We start from the raw sequence: 21428 nt of genomic DNA on the forward strand, positions 1-21428 counted from the left end.
GAAGTTGTTCAACAATCTGTTTCCAAATAAGGCATTGATCATCCCTACTCTCCTGTTAGTTCCCTTAACCTTACCTACCATCTACCTCCAACACATCAATGATCTTTAATTGCAGTTACATCTTCTACACCAGCGTTTCCCAATTCCAGTCCTCAGGCCCCCCTGCTCTGCATGTTTTAGATGTGCCTCTATTCCAGAGCAGCTGATTCAAATGATTTCATGACCATCAAGTGCTGCAGAAACCTGTTGATCACCCATATATTCAATCCAGGTGTGTAGCAGAAGGGAAACACCTAAAACATGCAGGGCAGGGAGGCCTGAGGACCGGAATTGGGAAATGCTGTTCTACACCATTTCAAGTTCAATGTCAAAATCACATTTATAACTTCTTTAGCTTCTCTGATTTAGTTTTCATTTATAATTTACTGTTACAACCCCCCACAAAACCAATAAGGATAAAGTCTGGCACTGGGTGTAACTCAAAAAGAAGGCAACCTAAACAGTTGGTGTCATTACCAAAGATATAGTTTAATTTACAGTTCAAGTAAAATGTCACTCACAGTAAACAAACACAGGGAAGCTTTGAACCTCAGGGTCTCCAAGGCCAAAACAACAAACATAACATCCCACTCTTAATTGTAAAATAGAAACACTTTCTAGATGAGAACTGAAAAAGAAAGCACAATACCTGAACTCCCTGACTAACCAAAAAACCGGAGAAAACAGTTAAAGAAAATGGCAGAGAACCCCTACCAGCTTCAACTGTGAATCGAAACAAAACTTTAGTTATACACTTGCTGCTTCACAAGAAGGCTCACAGCAAAACCATCCAAAGTCTCCACAAACAATCAGCTCACTGACAAGATCACATCAGATCAAGGCCCAAGGAAAAAGGGATCTGACGTCTCCGGTTGAAGCTCTTTATAGGGTGGCTGACGAGCTCCAACACATTGCACCTGTGGCAGCCAGGTAAAGCTGAAACACAAAGGAAGAGCTCTCTCATGAAGAGAGCCCCTAGTGGTCAGTGACCGTAACAATTACCATAACTTATTAGTTACTCTTATTATAATCTTAATGTGAGTTATTACAGATGTTTTCTGAAAGGAAACCAAGAATAATCCATGATTCTAATTATTTGATACCAAAGTTACAGTTACTTGTTTTACTTGTATTTCCACAAATGTAAGTGTAAGTATTATTAAAAGCAAACCGATATTAATATAAGTATTTTACTTTTAATCTTATCCAATTACTCAAAATGTTTAGACTTCATTCTTTAAAACTTTCTTGCATTGAAATAAGGAATAATCTAATCTATTTTTATAAATCTGCAGGTTGGAAACTTACTTCCTCTTCTTCCAGGAAACCTGCTTTTCCTGTTTCATGACTCTCTCTGTCTGACTATGATTTATTATGATTGATAGAAAAAAGAAATAGAATTAATGCAAAGTTTACAGGAGACAAAAACAACACACAGCCAGATTGATTTTATTGAAGTTTAAGTCTACTGTTGGGCCTTGATGTCACTTGTGTGATTAATTTTAAAGGTAACTTTATTTATTATTACTGTTAAACTAAAATCTCCAGCATGGGGAAGTGAGATGATCTCAGGTTTTCTTCACACCCCCTCCTCAAGGTCAGACCTTTCACATGCTGGGACTCCATCTCCCTCCTGCAGGTCTGTGTCTCATCCCCTGGAAAGAGAAGAAGTTCATCTGGGATGTGAAGATGCAGATTCTTCATCCTCAGTTGGGCTCAGTATAATCATCAAAACTCTACTTCTCTTTAAACTGCACACAAACTGTTTGGACTTTTACCCTCAGGTCAGAGTTTTATACTTGTCTTTTACTACTTTTTTGTTTCAAGAAATGGTAAAAAAAAAAAATAATAATAGAACACTTACAAGATTGGTACCAAAGGTTTTTTATTTATTTATTTTCCATATTCATTTACATAATTCACATTATTGTGTTTATCAGTGATTTAAATCAAGTATAATGCAAATAGTAATGATATTCAAGGTTTAATACATGCAAAGCCAAAATTCAACAAGACAAAGAATTTGTTGGGTAGAAGAAAGAAAGAACAAATGTTTCTTCAATGCTTGTTTCATCAGAAAACAATATTATGTTCATTTGGAAGAGGCTGATGCTGTTAATGTCTGAGAAAAAATCATATATCTATGTGAATATATCTCATTGTTATCCTTGAGTGTTTCGGTTTTGGTCTTAATTTGGATTCATGTTTTAAATATTTCATTGTTATTTAAGTATGTTTAAAATGTTACGCCTGTATAAACACCCTCTATTTATTATTATTAGTAAGGTGTTTCCATACGAGTTAATAGTTTATGTTCATCTCTTGTGTTCTGTTCTCAGTTTATTTTAGTTTTTCCTCTCAGATCAGTATTAATATTTTTCTCCTTGGTCTGGAGTTTCTTTTATGTCAATCTGAATTCTCTATATTTATTAAATATTCCCATCTTTTCTCATTTTCCCTCCACAGCTGTTCCAAATCCTCTTGATTAGCCGACCTGCATCAGATGTCACTCCTGAATCTTTCCTTTATATAAAACCTCACAGGATGTAGCTGCTCATTACTGGTTACTTGTGTTACTGTTCCAGTAATCCCCATTTAAGTTTCCTTGTTGCTCACTAATAACATTTTTTATTTATTTATTTATTTATTTTTTATTTTCTGTGTGAAATACAGTTTCACAAACGTTAAAATCAACCAGTTATGCAGTCATTCATACTGTGTTGCATGTTGAGGTTAAAAAACTGTTTAAATTGTATGAAATCTGTAGGTTATTTTGCTTTTTTTTTTTTTTACAATTTCATATTTATGCATGTTTTTATGTTCTCAGAGCTGTTGTGTGTATAATTGTACCAGTTACTTCCATCACAGTGAAAACTCTACAGGAGAAACACAAAAATATATTTTCTAAAAAATAAAAGGCTTAGATAAATGATTTCTAAATAGAGACCCAGTGTCACGGTCAAGTTAAAAAATATGTTAATAGTTTTTTAACATTTGTAGTTTTCCTAAAAAACAGTTGTTTTTTATAAAAGTAAAAGCATTTTAGGCAAATTTTAGACATGTTTTGACTAATAAAGTATTTACATCTTTCTAAAGATTAATAGTTGATTTGGTCATAAAAACAGTTTTTATATGCAGGCTGCTTTTTTAAAATATTAGATGCATTATTGCTTATGTACATAATTTGATGTGTTTGTCTTTAGTCTTAATTTTACCTTTCAGGAATTATTCTCTGCTTCTTTCTGCCCCTGAGAAGCCGACCAGCTACATGTTGTTTCTGTAATGCTGTTGGTCTGCTGGTTCCTATTGTTAATCTTTCTGCAACAACACAGGAAGGCCAGCAGTTTGTCAAAGAGCCACTTCTTTATAATAATGTATAGAAGCAAGTCTGCCAGAGGATTTAGCTGGATTAAAGTACAGGACACACTGATCAAGTTTACAAATGTGGTACTGTTGAAATCCCACCGCCACCACCACCACCCTCCCCACAACATAAACTCCATAAGAATTTGTGGTAAGAATGTCAGTAAGTAAACAAACAACACCACAGTTAAAACAACTATAATTTGTCGTCTTTCATCAGGTGGGACATTCTGGGCTGTAGACAGAGCTTTGATACTGCGCACAAGGAAGAATATTAACAGGGGGATGGGAAGGACCAGAAGGGATCCCAGCCAATTTCCATCATTTAAACCAATAAAAACAGAAAGGATCCAGCTCACAACACTGACTGATGCAGAAACCTTGAGTTTTCGCTGGAATCTGTACCAAAAAGGCCAAGCAATCAGCAGGTACCTGTAATTCAAAAGCAAAATTACAGAACAAAGGAATACAAAGAGAAACATTAGCAAAAAAGCAAAATAAAAAACTAATTTACCTTTCCATGGCAATGGAGGTCATGAAGAAAACACTGGCCATCACACCACAGTTGTAGAGATAATAAATGACTAAATAATTTATGAAATAGTCCTCTACATTTGCCACTTGAACAATCATACAGCAAATCTGAATGATGTCTGAAATTAGAAGGTTGATGATGAAAACAGGAACGACATGATCACTTCGGATCTGCAGAAAATGAGGGTTCAGTAAAATTAAAGTAAATAATAATAATAATAATAATAATATTAATATAATAATAATAATAAATTAGTTAAAGAACTAACAAATATGATAGGCTTATTTATTATCCAGGCGTACGTTGCCATTTGATGGCACATTCAAATATGTTAGTTGTTTTACTGACTGAGAAAAGTTTTGGCTAAAAAATTTGATAAAAATTGTTTTGTCAAATTTTTTGGTCAAAATTTTGTTTTGCTAAAAAGTTTTTGCTAAAATACTTAATGATCCACAAAGACAATGACATAGCAACATAACAATCACTATAAAGAGTTTGATGTGGATGAAACTAACCACAATCACATAAATTAAGCTTAAAATATCGAGGCTAAAGTCCAGGCTAAAATTATGCTAAAGTCAGACAAAAAGCAAAGATTAAACATTTAATAGATGCATAGACATGCAGAATTTTCATCTCTACCGATTGTTACTTGTCTCAGTGACCAAAGCTGCAGAAGAAAAAAATTCTGCTAAACTCAATAAAGACTTTTTCCAACTTGTCACTATTCATACCAAAATTAGGCTTTAGTCTTCAAACGTTCAAACTAAATCAGTAAAATCTTGAATAAACAGATATTGCCTTCTTTTTGTTAAAAATAATAACATGTTTTATTTCTGAAGTTTAGTTTTTATTGAACACACCTGAGAGTAGAGACAGTAGATGGCCAGCGGTGATAAAAGACCCCAGATGGAGATGAATGTTATGGTAAACATTGTCATCATTCCATAATGATGCCAGCAGAATGATTCTTCAAATGGATTTGGAGAGCTGGTACTATTTTGGAATGTATTGTTGGAAGAGTTATTGTGGTTAAAGCTGTTATTGCTGTCAGTATAGTTTGGAATGAAAGACGTTGCATTGATGTATCTGTAATCCATCTTCACAATAGAACCTGTCGAGGAAAGTCAGTGATAAAAATGAAGCAGAACAACACAGAGCTTTAAATAGATTCAATAATTCCCTTCTAGTCATTTTACAATTATTAAAATTGAAAAATTGACTTAAACATTGAAAAAGAACTATAAGATAGACGTTTTACTAAGACCCTACCAAAGAGAAAGTACAGTTTTGTTGGGGCATTATGTTTTTAAGTACATCTTAACTTATATGCATTTTTTTCTATAACTGACATATAAAAAGTAATATCCAACAACACCAATATAATACGTAAGCATACACAAATCAAATTTGAAATAATTTTCTCCAGTAAATTATGATATTGACCAAGTAAATAAGTGTAAAGAACAGACAATAAAACAACTAGAACCTGTGGAAACTAAAATTCTTCTAACAACTGTGTAACTTGTAATATGCCTTTTGTCTAATTCCACTGTCTGCTAATCTGAGCAGCAGAAAGTCTAATTAGAAATATTTTAGTTTCTTCTGAGAAATGTTCATGCACCAAATATATCCAAACACTGTTACAAACAGTTTTATCTCCATTACATGTTAAAGTTCAAATAAAATAAATAAATTATTCTTTTCAGTCATTTAGAAGAAAATTGCATGTTTAGAGTTAATTGTAAGAATTTGTACCCCAAAAGATGATTTATCAAACCTCAGTGAGTTCTTCAGAGCTGTATCAGAAGTTGTGCTCTCTGCATTCTTGAAGTATATTTATAGCAATGTAAGACATGCAAATATTTTCTGAATGATAAACAGAGACATTACCTGGACACACCTGCTGTGTTTTTGAACCAAATAGACACAACATGTGTTACTTGTTTTAGCTGAACAAGTAACACTTGTTACTCTCTTTATACTTTCTTCCTAAATGTATTTTCGTATTTGATAATGAAATCAGAATTGAACTGTGATAAATGTAGATCACCTTCCAAAGGTAAGAGTTACTGTTGAATACAGAACTAATGATGTGTAACGTCTACACAATCTAGTTTTGATAAATGCACACATACATCAGAAAATATTAAAATAATACTATGTGAATCTTCCTTCTTTTCATTCCCAGAATTCACACCACACAAAACATTTTCATTTTGAATAATATTCAAATTCAGTTGATGGATATTCTTTGTTGTGTCAGTACAGCAGATTAAATGATTTACATTAGAACAATACATTTATTTTGAGGAACAAAGAAAGTTTGTTTCAGGTGACACTGATCATATCACATTATAACACAATGCAATGTAATCTGAAGATTAACAAACAGCATTGTGCTTTATAATAAGATGCATCACATAAATAATTTCAGTTTAAACAAAGAACAGCTTGTAAGTCTGTAAGAATGAGAAACAATTCTCAGAATCTGAGTTGGTTCCACATTTTCTTTAGGACTGTAGGCATGTGGACAAATGCAGAAGAGTCCATGAAGACAAAACAAATACTGAAAACACAGAAACATGGTGCCATGAAGTTTCTGGAAGCTTCTCTAATTAAGAAATCCATCTGAAACTTCAGAGACTTTTAGTCACTTTAAATGGCATTTTTTCTGAGCAGGTGTGTTATTTTTAAATGTTTATGCACAAAACAGGATTGTAATTTACACAGGATCTGATTTGGCAGCCGATCCAACAGAATGCCAGTTCCTTAAAGGGACCAAAGTCCAGCTGTAATACAGTGAATCCATCTTGTTTAGGGTCAGAGGTCATGGTTAGAGGTATGGTGTGCATTAGGTTTTGGTAAGGGTCTGGGTTAGTACTAGACTTGCTACGGTTGGGGCTGGGAAGATGTTGCATAAATGCATTTACAAAAATGAATTCAAGTCAATACATATACTCAGTACAATGATAGTAAATACAATAATAGACTTAATGAGTAGAAATTCAAATGTGTGTATGGGGTGTGTGCTTAGCTGTTAACAACTCAGATTAAAATACACATGTAGACTGTATTTCATAATCATGTGTCTTCTAAAACCCACTGGACACAAAATATTTCAGGATCTTATATTAACATACAATGAGCTGAACACACATGTACCCAAGACTTTTCTGAAATATATCATTTTAGTAAAATACAGTGATGATTAGTTTGCAAATGGGATGTGACAAAAAAAGAAAATATTGGTGTATGAAAACCTTTGCAAGGTTCAGTGTTTCACATTTAATTTTTAGTTGTTCTTAAATGTTTATTTATCTAAACTAAAAGAAGAATCAAAGTTCAAATTTGGTGTAATTGAAAGATTTTACCTAATTTTATTCCAGCATTTAAATGTCAACTTTGTTTAGAGCATCAAACATACAGTATATACAGCACAAAAAATAGAAATAATAAAAAGATGTATATCTGTACTTCTTTCCATGTTCATGTACTCGACTCACCTTTAGGCTTTTATCAGGTGCCATGCAAAATATTGTGGCATTCAAATTCAAATTTGATTTCTGAATAGTCTGTTGTGTTAAGACAGCAGAAAAACAATGAACATTAGAAAAAGACATTTCAAGTTGAGGAACAAAGAACAAAGGTTGTTTCAGGTAAAGCTGATTAAATCAGGAAACTGTGGCACTGATGAGGCTGCAGTCCTGGTTCTGTGCTTCATTACTGTGTTTTATCAGGTATTTCAATTTAAACAGAGTCTGACTTTAAAGAGCAGGACATTTCTCAAACACTAATTAAAACCCTTCCCATAGTTTTTAGGGAAAGTTGTGTAAATAAAAGCAGAAAACACAGAAACATAAACCCATAAAACTGATAGAAACTTTATTTATAGAGAAAGTGCTGCTTTTAAACCCCGCCTTCATCATATTCCTGAATATCCACATGAAGACTCAAACAGGTTTTCCTATTTTTAACCTGTTTATATAAAACACACAGTAAGAAGTAAACTCCGACACACACCCTGTCCATGACTAACATGCTTCCAGTCCTTCATTAAGAAGGTATTCAATGTGAAATCTACAGAATGTCAATATGTGAACCTTTGGGGTCATTTTTAAGGCTTCTGCTGTTTCTCCATGTTTACTAATTAATAAAAATGTATTTATTATCTGCTGCACCATGACATCACAGAATTTATTTATTTATTCCAGTTGATCATCTGAGAATAAAAATGTCAGTGCTTTTTCAGCGCCCCCTTGTGGTCAGGCAATTATCTCCTGAATTGTTCTTCCTAAAATATTAAATGAACAATAGAAACATTAATCTGAGAAAAGTTTAAAAATAAGCACTTTCTGTAGAAACTTAGCTTTTTTTTTTTTTATGGTTTAATGACTTTAAAATATTATAACATAAAGCTTGGTCTTGAAAATTTTATATTTTGTCATTATTGGTGATTCACTTACAGGACAAGAAACTAAACATAATTGTGGTGTTAATAATAATATTATTAATAATAATAATTTACAGTGCTGCTTGTTAATTAGCCTGATTTTACTTTCTTTAATATCATCATGTTTCACATTTGTTTTAATATTACAACTAAAAAAATAAACTGATATAATTTGGATTTTATTCTGTAGGTTATGTATCGGTTCCACTGAACATCGTTACAGAAAACAGAGTGAGAACTAAACAGCTCACTGATGAGAAAACACTTCACACTGATTTTCCGTCGCCTTTTTGGAGTCGACATTCAGATAAACTCAGAAATAATGCAGAGTAGCAAATAATACAGCATTTAAACGTATAATAAATGTCTTCAGGGGATAATAATTAGCTTACAGCTGTAAAAGTTTGTAAGTACAAAATAAAAATGCTGCTTAAATTCAAATAACTAAATTATTATCAATCAACTGAAACATCAATTGTAAATTTAGTTATTTATCAAAATTCTTTCACAGACCAGCTTGAAGTTTAAAATGTTGCAGTGTAACTGAGACCAGTTTTTTTTTTTTTTTTTTTTTCTTAAACTTTATTTATTGTAATGAACAACAATACAAATGTACTGTGAACAAATCTCAGGAAGATAATAACAATAATTTACCAGGGGGAGCATAAAATAAAGCAAGAAGATAAGAAAACGACAATAAATATAAATATGTATAAAGGAAATAGCACAAATTGTGATATGTGTGCCAGATGTCACAGTGCATTAACTTAAAAGATAATCCAAAATTCCAAGTTGATTACAAGCCCGTATTGTTGATTCTGCTTTTTGATTAGTGGAGGAATGAATTGTTGATAAATAATGTTTAAGTTCGATCAAAAAAACTAAAAAATTTGGTTTTTTCTTCAAAAATTTGCATTTATGTAGGTGAAACTTAGCCTTAATAATTAGTAAATTGATAAGGAGACTCTTTACATTCATTCCTCCATTTTGTTGAAATCCAAATAAGACATTTTCCCAATATAAGTGAAAGCCTGCTGAAATTTTGGAATCAACAAAGTTACAAAAATGTTGCCAAAATATTTTAGAATGAGGGCACAACCAGAACAAATGAGTGACCGATTCTGGGCAAACAACACAGAAGGAACAGTTCACATCAATGTTAGAATTGAATTTCTTTAAATAGACTTTAACGGGGTAGATTCGGTGAATGAGTTTAAAAGAAACTTCCTTTATCTTGTTAGAGAGAAGAAAGTGATTAGGGAGCAGCCAGATAAATTTCCAAGACACAGTAATATGAAAGCGATTCCAATAATGAACGACCACAGGAGTAGAGGTCACGTCCTTCAGAAACAGGGATCTGATCGACTTATTATTGTTACAAGGAAAAGGATTCAAACAAATTTTGCCAACAGGAGAATGTATGGGAGATAAAATGGGAGAGTGATAAACGATTCTCGGCTTCTGCCGAAATAACATACAGATCTTTGTAGAAACGGCACCAAAGACTTTGGCATATTCTCCAGGAGAGACAGGAAAACTGAACTTACAGAGAAATTCTTCATAAGTCAACAACAGACCATCATTGTTGAACAATTGGTCAACCAAAACAATGTTATTATTAAACCAAGAATCAAAAAATATAGTTTTTCTCTTATATAGAATGTCCTTATTATTCCAAATAAAGTATCGGTGAGGGGAGAAGTTATGCTTGTAGATGAGTAACCATGATAAAAGAGCCTGCCGATGAAAATTAGAGAGTTTAATTGGTAGTTTCGTTATATCAAAATTACAAATTAGAAAGAACTTTAGACCACCGAATTTGGAAAAAATATGAAAGGGTATAGTATTCCAGAAAGACGCTGGAGAATTAAAAAAATTACGGATCCAATTTATTTTAAAAGTATTATTTAAGATAGAGAAAGAAAAGCAGTTAAGTCCTCCGTTTTCATATGAATTCATTAGAGTAGATTTTTTAATATAGTGAGTCTTATTTTTCCATATGAAGTTGAATAGCAGTTTGTCAATTTCCTTCTCATTTTTCTTGTCAATGTCTAATGACTGTGCAGCATAAATTAGTCTGGAGAGGCCTTCAGCCTTTGTAAGCAGAATACGGCCACGCAAAGAAAGATCTCTAACTAACCATTGATTAAGTCTTTTTTTAGTCTTTTGAATTAGCGGGTGTAACTGAGACCAGTCCTCCTGCCTGTGGGCTTTCTGTGACGTCATCAAACTGTTAAATGTAGTATCTAATTCAACCACTAGATGGCAACTAAATGAACATTCTTACAGCATAAAACTGAAATAATAATAAACTGACAAGCAAAATATTTACACATATATACACATATTTCTGCAAAAATTTATTTGCAACAGAATAAAAAATTACATTTGATGATAATGTGTATAATTTATAACATGTTCAGTTATTTATTTTCAAATTAGCTCGACTGGATGGATAAAACATGTTGATTTCAAACATTTTTTACCATCTTGTAAATATCTACAGTCTACGTTTACCAGTCTGCTCTACACTTTAACAGACTGATTGCTTTTCTAATCTTCTGCAGGAGTTTCCTTTCTGCAGCAGCAGACGCACATCAACAGCTGGTCAGTGATCTCTTTACACATAAAGACAAACAGAATCAGGTCCATGAAAGGGCTGAAGAGAAACAAGCCAAAAATAATTTCTGTCATTTCAGGGGAGTGCAGATATGTATAAATAAAATAAATAAGCACAGGCAGGATTGTCAACGTGTAATTAAGCATTATTATAACAAAAATTCCCATAATTCTGTGTTTCTCTGCAGCTGGGAAAGATGAGACATTAGGTAAATATGTAACACCACTGACCAGACTAATGATGAACACTGGAGCAGAAAGAAAGCCAACTGTTACAAGCAGATAATAGAGCTTAAAGATGATGACATTTGTGACAAGAACAATACAAAACAACCAGACTGAGGCGCAGATAATGACTGAACCTTTGGTTTGTCTGATGAAGTCCTGCTGTGGCCAGCAGATCAGAAATAACCTGCAACAAAAGGCAGAAATACAACTTCAATACTACGGCACAAATATCTGTAAAACTGACTTAAAATGTATTTTAAGGCAAAAGCAGTTTTGGTGATAAAATGTGTGTTGGTACCTTTCTACAGCAACACACATCCTGAAGCAAAGACTGGTCACAGCACCAAAGTTGTACATTTTAAAATAATATGTGATTATAAGTAAGTTTTCCTGAAAAGGATCTATGGTGGCTTTCAGCAGGATCAGAGAGAAAATGTGTATCAGGTTGCAGATGAGGAGGTTCATGTAGTAGCAGACAGGAACTCGATCCAGTCGAATCTGCAGAAACAATCAAAAGTCAGACTTTTATGATAAAGTCAGGAATAATAAAGTCTGTATTATAAAACAGAGGAAAAGGGATAATTATCAACAAAATCATTTCTGTTTATGTGAAACAGTTTTTTATTATCTGTTATTAAAGTTACATGTGCAAAGTTGTGATTTACCTACCATGCAGCACAAAATGATGACCAGGAAAGTGAAAGGAAGGAAGAGCCGGAAGTTCAGTGAAATCATCACAGTGAGATAATCTGGAAATCCCATTTCTGTTCAGTTTGTGCTGTAAAACTCAGCCAGCCCTGTTATTTAGAGACAAGAAGTGTGTTTCACAAACTGCTCCATTATGGTCATGAATTTGTACATGACTATGATAATATTGTCATTTATCATTTTATTACTATACAAGCAAATTACATCTTGGTCATTGCTACATGCAAAGTGTTTTCCATTCAGTACTTTTTTCATGATTGAAAATATACAGTTTACAATGTAATTCACCTACAAGACAACATTTTCATTTCTGCCCAACCGTCCTGTCAAACTTTTAAAATAAGTTTCATAACAGTATTTAGCAACCAGAAAAACAGTTTCTTCTGTTGATCCATCAATTTTCTACAACTCTTTGTCCTTGTAGGGCTGCATGAGAGGGGGCTGCGTTCCTCCAGCAGTCACTGGGTGACAAACTGGGTAAGGGGCGCCAATCCCTGACAAACTGGTTCTTTCTTTTGTGCACAAGAAGCTTAGTTAATAATAAGGAGACCAAAGTGTGCTGAGAAAAATATCGTTATCACTATAACACCGCAAGCACCCGAAATTATTAACACAAGACAGGTTGGATTCAAACTCTCATGTTGTTCATGTCAGCTTCTGATTTTCAGTCTGAATGTCACATCAGAAATGAAAACTCATCATCCTGAGTCTTCAGATTGCTTAATGTTAGTGGGACTACAGAGATCCAGATTTAGTTTTCTATTCTGTGCTAACACAAGAGGACCTGAGGATGATATTCAACAATCCTTGGTTGAAACTTGTTTGTGAAATTGCAGTAAATCTGAAGGACTCAGACCAAACTACCTGACACCACCAACAAACTACATTCAAAGTCAGTAAAACGCCTCCTTCCCTGTTCAGACCTTCAGTTTAAGTCGTCTTCCTCATCTCTAGGTTTAAGCTTCTGCTCTCAGCTGCAGATATGTAGTAGACTGGTCTGGTTTGTTTGTTGATAAGCCACAGGTGTTCCTAATAAAGTGGCCACTGGGTGTTTCTGGCTTACAGAACTACAAACTTGGTTTTAGCTTAGACATGTTAGCTAACTTTTTTCTCATGAAGCTCATGTAGCATCACATCAGATCAACATAAAGTTTTCATGGAAGACATTAAAATAAAACACAAGTCACTAAAACCTGTTACAGTGAATATGCTTTTCATTGCAAAGTTAATGAAGTATTTCTAAAAAAATGTACTTACAGCTTCTTTACTCAGTATGGCTTCCACCTCTGCTCAGCTGTTTAAATAGGAAGGCTTACTGTTTAAACACAAGTAACAAAAAGGAAACTGTGGTTTTGCTCAGAAGTTATTGGGTCTTACAACCACATGCACACAGAGTACAGACAGTCCTTTATGATTGAGCTACTCTCTACTGGCATTACCTCAAAAACTAAAAATAGTTGATTAGGACTATGGTTGTGCTTTTAAAATCTAAATCATGAACAAAAGTTCAGAAAAATGCATTTCCATTGACAACAACTGGAACATGAAGATGTAAAGATAAATTATTTGGAGAGTTTTCACACTTGTGGTGTCAATGCCAGGCGAAATGTTTGGAATAAACCAGGAATAGTTCATCACAGGGCCTATACCACCCTTACAGTGAAGCCTGGTGGTGGCAGCATCATGCTGTGGTGAAGTTTTGCAGCAACAGGAACTAACAAAGCAGTCAGAATAGAGTGAAGATGAATGCATGATTTTGTTGTATCAGTTAGAGCCTGTGTGTTTTATTATGGTGGTAAAATTAAAACCCATTCTGTGACATCAATGGTTCTAATCTGGAGTCAAAGCTTTGAGGTTCTCTGTCCCCCTGGTCAGACTATGACTCTTACCCAGAGCAAAAGGCCTGATTATCTGTGATTCACTTTCCTAAAGCTGCATTGAAGTGCAGAATGGATTACATTATGTTTTATTTGAAAACAGCTCAAAACAGTTGATTCAAGATTTGAACTTGTTATGAGTTTAGTTGACTCTGTAACCAGTGTCAAGAAAACTGGCATAAGGGTATGAGATCTTTCCAGGCACACGCAGAAAAAGGTGCATAATGGCTTGGAAGAAATAAAGTAATCGTGTGGTTTGATTAAAAGTTAATTAAGTTGAATATGTCTGAATAATATGAGTATAAGTAATCACTCAATAACTTTCTGCAAAGAATCTCTGATTAAGGATCTGTAATGATTTAACTATGTAATGATTATGTTTAATGATTTATTGTCAATGAATATGAAGTTGAAATCATTTGAAATTAATTCAAACAGGTTTAACAACAGGTTGAATGTGTTTACTGAGTTGTAATAGATAAAAGTGAGTTATAGAAAAGACGAGAATGCAGTACAGCCCTGAAAACAGGAAATGTCGCAAGCAGTTCTGAACAGATGGCCAGGGCGCACAGGATGGGTGGTGCGGTGAGTTTGGCTGAAGCAACAGGTTTGGGAAAGTACGGACAGGTTGGGAAACGTTGGGGACTTTTTCACGAAAAACAGCAGATGTTCAGGAAGTCACGTAGACCAGAAGCTCCCCATACACATACATGGTGGAGAAGTGTATAAAAACGGGCTGCAAAGAGGAACCGACCGTTCCCAGTCCGGCGGCGCAGAAGAAGAGACAACCTGCAGGAGCAGATTGAGCTACGGACCGCACTTCAGAACTACGGGGGAGCTCGGACTTCACACCGCCAAGAAAGGACTGGGTCCCATCGCCCCATCTCTAGTTCTTCATTCGACCGTCGGTCTCGTCTCAACCCAGCAATTTCAATTCTGCAACAAGACTTGGAGGAAGGACAAAGGTCCCTCAGGGATGAGGAACTGGGTTTTGCAAAAGGATTCGGACCCGTTCTGCTTTGTTTCCTTTCTAAGGAGAATTTTTCCACACAAGGCAAAGACCTCAACCAAGGATGCTAGAAATTCATGTTGCTAAAAGATCCACCATCGTCTGGGTATGAGTTGAATCTGCTCATTGAAATTCCATTTCAGAACGTGCGACTTAAAGTTAGAGAAAGGAGACAGGGTAGTAGGATTGTACATGTAAATTTTATTACACTGTTTTTGAATTATATACGATTGATTATTGATTTGTATGTCGCATATCCTTGCTTAATCTTGCTTAATAAATTTATACTATAAAATTCTAATGAGGTTGGTGGACATTGGAATTAATAGAGTCATTTAATCTTTGTTCAGTTCTTTTAATTAAGGTAAAACTAATGTACATGATTCCAGTAAATAGGAGGCTTCATAATTTCCTTTGGTGAGAGTAAATAATGACCCTGGGACTTACATCTAAGTCACTAAACATAATCTAGCCGGTTCCAAGTGCAAGTTATGATTTAGAAAGTGGGCTACCGTTAACAGAAGTGGTTATTGGAATTATGCAGCTGTGAGGGCTACTCAGCTGATTGTTTCTTAACTGTAAAGGGTCATAACTTCTGGATTGGAGGTAGTTAGAGCTAGACGAATCACTTTCGCCACCAGTTTAAATAGATTATCTCTTATAGAGTACTTTTAGGGTAATACCCAGGTCTCAGAGATTTTCCGGACCTGTTAGACAGAGAACTGGTCAGTAGGCAGCCCTGGGACGTAGTGAGGAGTGGGCGGGGCTGACTATTGCAGGATAACCTTCACCAGGTATCCCATTGCAACCGACAATTTTAGGAGCGTCAACGTTTAAGAACCTGACAAAACTGCAGTGATAAATCTTCAGAAGATTTTTGTGGTTACGGTACTTAAGGAGCCCAAAAAGTGCCCTAACATTACCTCTGAAGGTCAATTAAAACTTCTGGTTTTATCTTTTCTGCTCATCACATCAGTTTTATTCTTCTGTAGAACTGAAAGAAAGATGAACTTCACATCCCAAACCTGACTGATGTCTGATTTTTAAAGTTATCTCATTTTGTTACATAAGATTATTGATAAATAATGTAGTTACAATGAAGTAATTTCTGTTTGTGTCATTTTATGAGGACATTTGACTTTTTGAATTGATTTTTACCACATTTTATGCAAAAAGCTGGTGACCTGCACTAGAGATCTGATGGTTTTCTGTCATTGGGTCTTTTAGCAAGATAATGATCCAAACCGTTTGACAAACAGAAGCGGGTCACAGGGTTCAGCATTTATTCAGCAACAACGTACACAGATTAGAAAGGTTGCACACACAACCACACACACATCATAAAATATCAAGAAGTGATTGAAGATTCTAGGATTGTCTTCTAAATGTAACAGGAGTAAAAAAAACACGTTTTTTTAAGTTTAGTCATAAAGAAATCTAAATATTCACAACTTCCTATGAAAATAAGAGGAAAAATATCTGCAAGTTTCTGATTATTTCTGATAATGATCAATCTATTAACTGAACATCATCTTTGTTGTTGTTCACAGACGAAGCAAAATTATATCCATAATGATATTAAAGGAGTCACAGTGTCTGAATATCAACCTGAGAAGAAATATGAAAAACCATTTTCAATTAATTACCCTACTAAGAGAAAATTATTCACAAGTAAAAACATCCATAAATTTTCTAAAGCAGAGGTCTTCAACTCCAGTCCTTGGAGGTCAGTGTCCTGTAACCTTCAGAAGTGTCTCTGCTTCAACCCACCTGATCAGGACTCTGAAGAACTTTCACATTTCAGGAGGTGATTCAGCTGCTTGATGCAGGTTGGACCAGGGACACATTTAAAAGCTGCAGGACACTGAATAAATGTACAGAATTGTGTTGTAAGGTTAAGATCACAACAAATCCCCTACAAGGTCACACTGGACAACAACAGGTCAACCCCAGACTCTGAGACTCTGCAGGACTCAACTAATGTGTTCAATGTTAAAGCAAAGCATTAAAAAAGAAGTGGAGGAGAAAAACTTGATGGTTTGACGGAGGCAGTTTTTGTCTCTCCAAAAACACAACAGCACAACAATGGTTTACTGTTTCATTTGAATAAACCACAAGATTTCTGGAATGATGCGGTTTGGACAAATCGAACCAAACGTTTGGTCAGCTGCAGGTGTGACAGGATGCTTGGCTTCTTTTTTGGACCTTATGAGCAAAACAAATATCTGCAAACCTTAATCAACTGAAGCATCACTGTCACAAAGAACAGGTGAAAGTTCCCCCACAGTGACGTGAAACATTTATTAAATCTACAGATTAATAACATCAGTTTGTGATGAAGGCGCTGTTAGAAGGTGTTTGCAGGGAGATTGTATCACCAACATTAAAGCTCCAAATCACAGGAATAATGAGCCTAGAGCTCAGTTCTGCTTTGCCTATGATGCAACAAAAACAACTGTCCTATAAATAGAGACTGATGCACAGACTGACTGTCACTTATTAATATAAAGTAACTAATTTAGATATTTTGTTTTTTTTCTAACTTACATTTTTACTGGCTGATAAATTACTATTGATTTTGAACTATTTCAATAAAATTCAACTCCTCTTTTTGACAAAATCATTTTCATTTCCACATATACATACAAGCTGGAAAAAAATCATATTTGATTCTAAATGGATTAATATGTTTATGTAAATATTTTTTAATTCAGGCAGTGCCCTGTTACAGTTATATGGGGCTAAAATTCTGCATCTGATCTAAAGATTGATAAATGAGTTTACATCATTTGTTAAAGGCTGATTGCTGTGACATTAATATTAGTAGAGCTAAAAGTAATGTAACATTAGTAATGTAATATTTTGCTCATTTGCTTGGTCTCTCCTTTTATTTCAGATAGATAATCTGCTGCCATCTTCTACTGCAGGTGTTTCCATCTTGCAGCAGCAGAAACAGGCCAGCAGCTGGTCGACGGGTCCTTCACGCAAGAAAACGAACAGAAGCAGATCCATGAAAGGACTGAGCAGAAACAAGGTCATAAAAAACTGTGTATCCTCATACATATAATAATAATCTGATCTAAAGGTCAAAAAACTAACTGGTGGGACAATTGTTACAGAGTAATTAATCAGCAACAGAACAAAAGTTGCAATTATTCTACGTTTTCCTTCCGGAGATCCTGAGGCGGCTCTAGGCAGAGATATGAAGGCCCCGAGTGGACACAAGAGGGAGATGATAGAAGGAATGAGAGCAAAAACAAAGATGACTGAAAAGTAGTGAAAAATTACCAGAAGAGGAAAAAGCCCCATGCAGAAAACCCAGACAGAAACACAGATTATTAAAGAATATTTAGTTTGTCTGATGAAAGGCAGCTGGATGATGAAAAAACACCTGCAACACAAAACAGAGAAAATCTGTAAATATCTCTGCCAAACCTCTGCAACCCTGATTGTTTATGATTTTAAGAGTTGTTACCTTTCCAGGGCGATGATCATCCTGAGGTACAGACTGACCATCGCAACACCACCGTAGATTATGAGACATGCGGCATTTGGAAAACGTCCATTTTTTGTTCCAACAGTAGCAATCAGAGTGATGAGCTGGACTGCATTGGCGGTGAGGAGGTTTGTGTAGTAGATGGGAGGAAGGTTGTCAAAATGAACCTGCAGAAAACATTTAACAAATCACATTATGGCTGAAATAAACACAGTTAGATTCATGTATCCATCAGCGTTAAAACGGGTTAATTTAGTGATGACTAAGCAAAACTGTAATCATATTGTGTATCAGCTAATAAATGGAAATATTTATATTTACTTTTGGAAAATATTAAAGCCAAAAGGAAGAGATTTGATGGATGTTATAAAAATAAAAAATTCTAGATTTCTATGATTTTCCTAATGTTTTAATCTTTTTTTCCCCAAAAAAATTTGACTTGAATTAAAATAGTCTTCTGAAACAAAGTCAGTTTTATTTTTATTATTTAGATCATTCAATTTAATTCCAAAGTATTTGGACCCAAGTGTAATTTAAAATAATCTACTACTATGACTATTATTATTATTATTATTATTTTTTTTTTTTTTTATTTTTTTTTTTTTTCAGGAATAGCAAATATTTTAAATTATCATATGGCAAAGGTAACAATGCGAGATTAATCAAAAATCTTGACCTTTGACCCTAAGTCTACTTTGATCTTCAGAGTAAGGTGGAAAGTTTTCATCAGTATTTCATTTCAGTATTGATAACATTAAATATTAAATATAGCAAAAGTTTAAACGTGAAGTGAATTTGCTGGAGTCAAAGAATGAACAAGTTGTCATGACGACATCAAGATTAATATTTGCGCCATCACTGTCAAAAAAGTCAAAATGAGTTAATTTATTACTTTCTTTTTTTATTTGCTACTCTGCATTATTTCTTTTTTTGCTAAAACAGGCCTTCAAAGCTAATAATGTTTCCAGCGTTTGAAAAAGAATGAAAAAATGCTACAAATAATAAGAAAACTGATCAATGGATTTTAGATAAATTTACGTTTGTATGTTAAGAAAAAAGTCAAATGTTTGTTTTTGTCAGTATATTAGAAGTAAAAAGTCTATTCATTTGGGAAGAAGAAATGCAAATAATTTCAACAAAAGACAGAAAACTTTCAGTTAATCAGTAAATTTCTCACCATGCGACACAAACCGATGGCCAGCAGAGTGAAGGGGAAACAAACACGGACGTCCATCCAAATCATCACATTAAGATAAACTTCAAATCCCATTTCTTCGTATGTACTTCTCAAAAATCCTGTTGTAAAAAATAATAAAAATTATGAAAGCATTTTATTTGCTTATTGACATGATATCATTAGTAAGACTTGCATTCATCTGATGTACTACTATGGGACATTTACACAATTTACAACAATATTTAATATAAATATTTAATAAAAACTGTTACAGTAAAATCATTTAATAGATTTTTAAATTGTCAGAAGATATTCATCGAAAATATGACAATAATTAATAATTACTTTACTTACAATATCTTTACCAGGATGTCAATCCAACCTCTAAAATGAACAGATCTGCAGTCGTGACGTATTGGTTCGATGTTAGAAATGTTAAAAAGACATTTCACCAGCAGCTGCACTGAAATGTCATCCGTACCAAACATTCACACGGTTGAACATTGGACCATCATCTTTTTGTTTTTTTGTTTTTTGCTTCACTGTGCAGGTTTTTTCTTCACTGCCTTCAGAGCTTCGGTGTGGTGAGATGAGTGGCAGGAAGCAGAGATAGTGATCAAAATGCAGCAGGAAATGTTTTAAGAAATTCTGCATCTTTACATATTAGAGCCTTTTGCATAATTTTTTTTTTTTTTTTTACAGTTTATTAGTGTGAAAGGTCCCAAAGTCCAGTAACTTTGGGACAAAGTTCTATGTTTTCCAGAGACACCATATGGGATCATAACTGATGGAGAAGCAGAGCCAGAACCCTTAGACATCAGCTTGAATATAAAAGTTATGACCCACTAATGTGACTGAAAAGAACAAAATGTAGTTCTGCATCCAGTGCAAACATAATGCAAACACTTTATCATAATAAACAGAATTTTGCTCAAAGAATTTGAGATGTTTTGTCTGAAACTTGTTACTTTATGTTTCCTTTTTAAAAACTGTTACATATTAGATTGATGTCAATGTGTGATTAATAATGTGACCTTGGATTTTATGAAGACATACCAAAAATGTCTATTCATAAGTCTCACATCCCTCCTGCAGGGTCGCGACCCCCATGATGAAAACCTTTTCTTGGTGCTTTGAATTTTTCCTTGTTGTGAGGAAATGTGGTGAAGGAGCCACACAGAGGAGGGGGCATGTTTCAAATGTTTCTTTTACCATAAAAACATTTTTTCTCTGTATCTTCAGTGCTTCTGTGGCAGGAAACAGAGATAATGATCAAAATGCAGCAAGAACATTAAGCATAACGGACCTCTAAGTAGATTTGTGACACCAATATCACAACACAGTGAGTGACGACAAGTATATTCTTTATTTATAGCATGGCACAATCACAATTTCATTACTCATATTCCACATGATTAACTTTTTTTCCTTCAAAATAAAAAAAATCAGTAAATTTTGACCAAAGCAGAAACCCGTAAGGCAAAGGAGCTTTAAAAATGTAAAGCAACAATCTAAAAATATTATAGAAGTTGTTGAATTTCACACAATAATTTTGAATAGTTCAATTAAATCAGTTTTCTCTGCTAATATATTACATGGTTTCAAATCTCTGCCTGGTCAGATGAATATGATTTATATGCAGACTCCTTATGTCTGCATATAAATTGGATCTGTTTGTTTTATTAAACTAAAAGTAAATGTATTTCTTTATAGTATTCAAGCTGATGAGCTGCTGAGATCAGATCCTTCACTGGTTTCCTTCCTGCAGCTGCACAGACACACCAGCAGCTTGTCAATAAGTCCTTTGCACATGAAAACAAACAAGAACAAATCCATACATGGACCAAAGAGAAACAGGGTCAGAAAAAAATCAGCAATTTTAAAATAATAGCGATTAAAATCTCCTAAGTAAATATAATAAATA

The 21428-nt window shown here is 34.2% G+C and overlaps 1 protein-coding gene and 1 long non-coding RNA gene across 2 annotated transcripts; both read right to left on the reverse strand.

Moving 5' to 3' along the window:
- Window positions 1-10787: 10787 nt before the first annotated feature.
- Window positions 10788-13249, reverse strand: LOC111606746. The gene is made up of 4 exons (XR_002752227.1): window positions 13203-13249; window positions 11907-12034; window positions 11536-11735; window positions 10788-11421 (listed from the first exon to the last, which is right to left on the reverse strand). It is a non-coding gene; the product is annotated as an uncharacterized LOC111606746 (long non-coding RNA).
- A 4474-nt stretch (window positions 13250-17723) lies between these two features.
- LOC106699838 lies at window positions 17724-21089 on the reverse strand. Its single transcript, XM_023327796.1, has 4 exons — window positions 19859-21089; window positions 19505-19623; window positions 18307-18494; window positions 17724-18222 (listed from the first exon to the last, which is right to left on the reverse strand). The coding sequence occupies exons 2-4, from the start codon at window positions 19595-19597 to the stop codon at window positions 17724-17726; spliced, it is 780 nt and encodes a 259-aa protein (XP_023183564.1). The 5' UTR covers window positions 19598-19623; window positions 19859-21089.
- Between the last annotated feature and the right edge of the window lie 339 nt (window positions 21090-21428).

Source organism: Xiphophorus maculatus, chromosome 22 (assembly GCF_002775205.1).
Source record: "Xiphophorus maculatus strain JP 163 A chromosome 22, X_maculatus-5.0-male, whole genome shotgun sequence".
Lineage (NCBI taxonomy): Eukaryota > Metazoa > Chordata > Actinopteri > Cyprinodontiformes > Poeciliidae > Xiphophorus > Xiphophorus maculatus.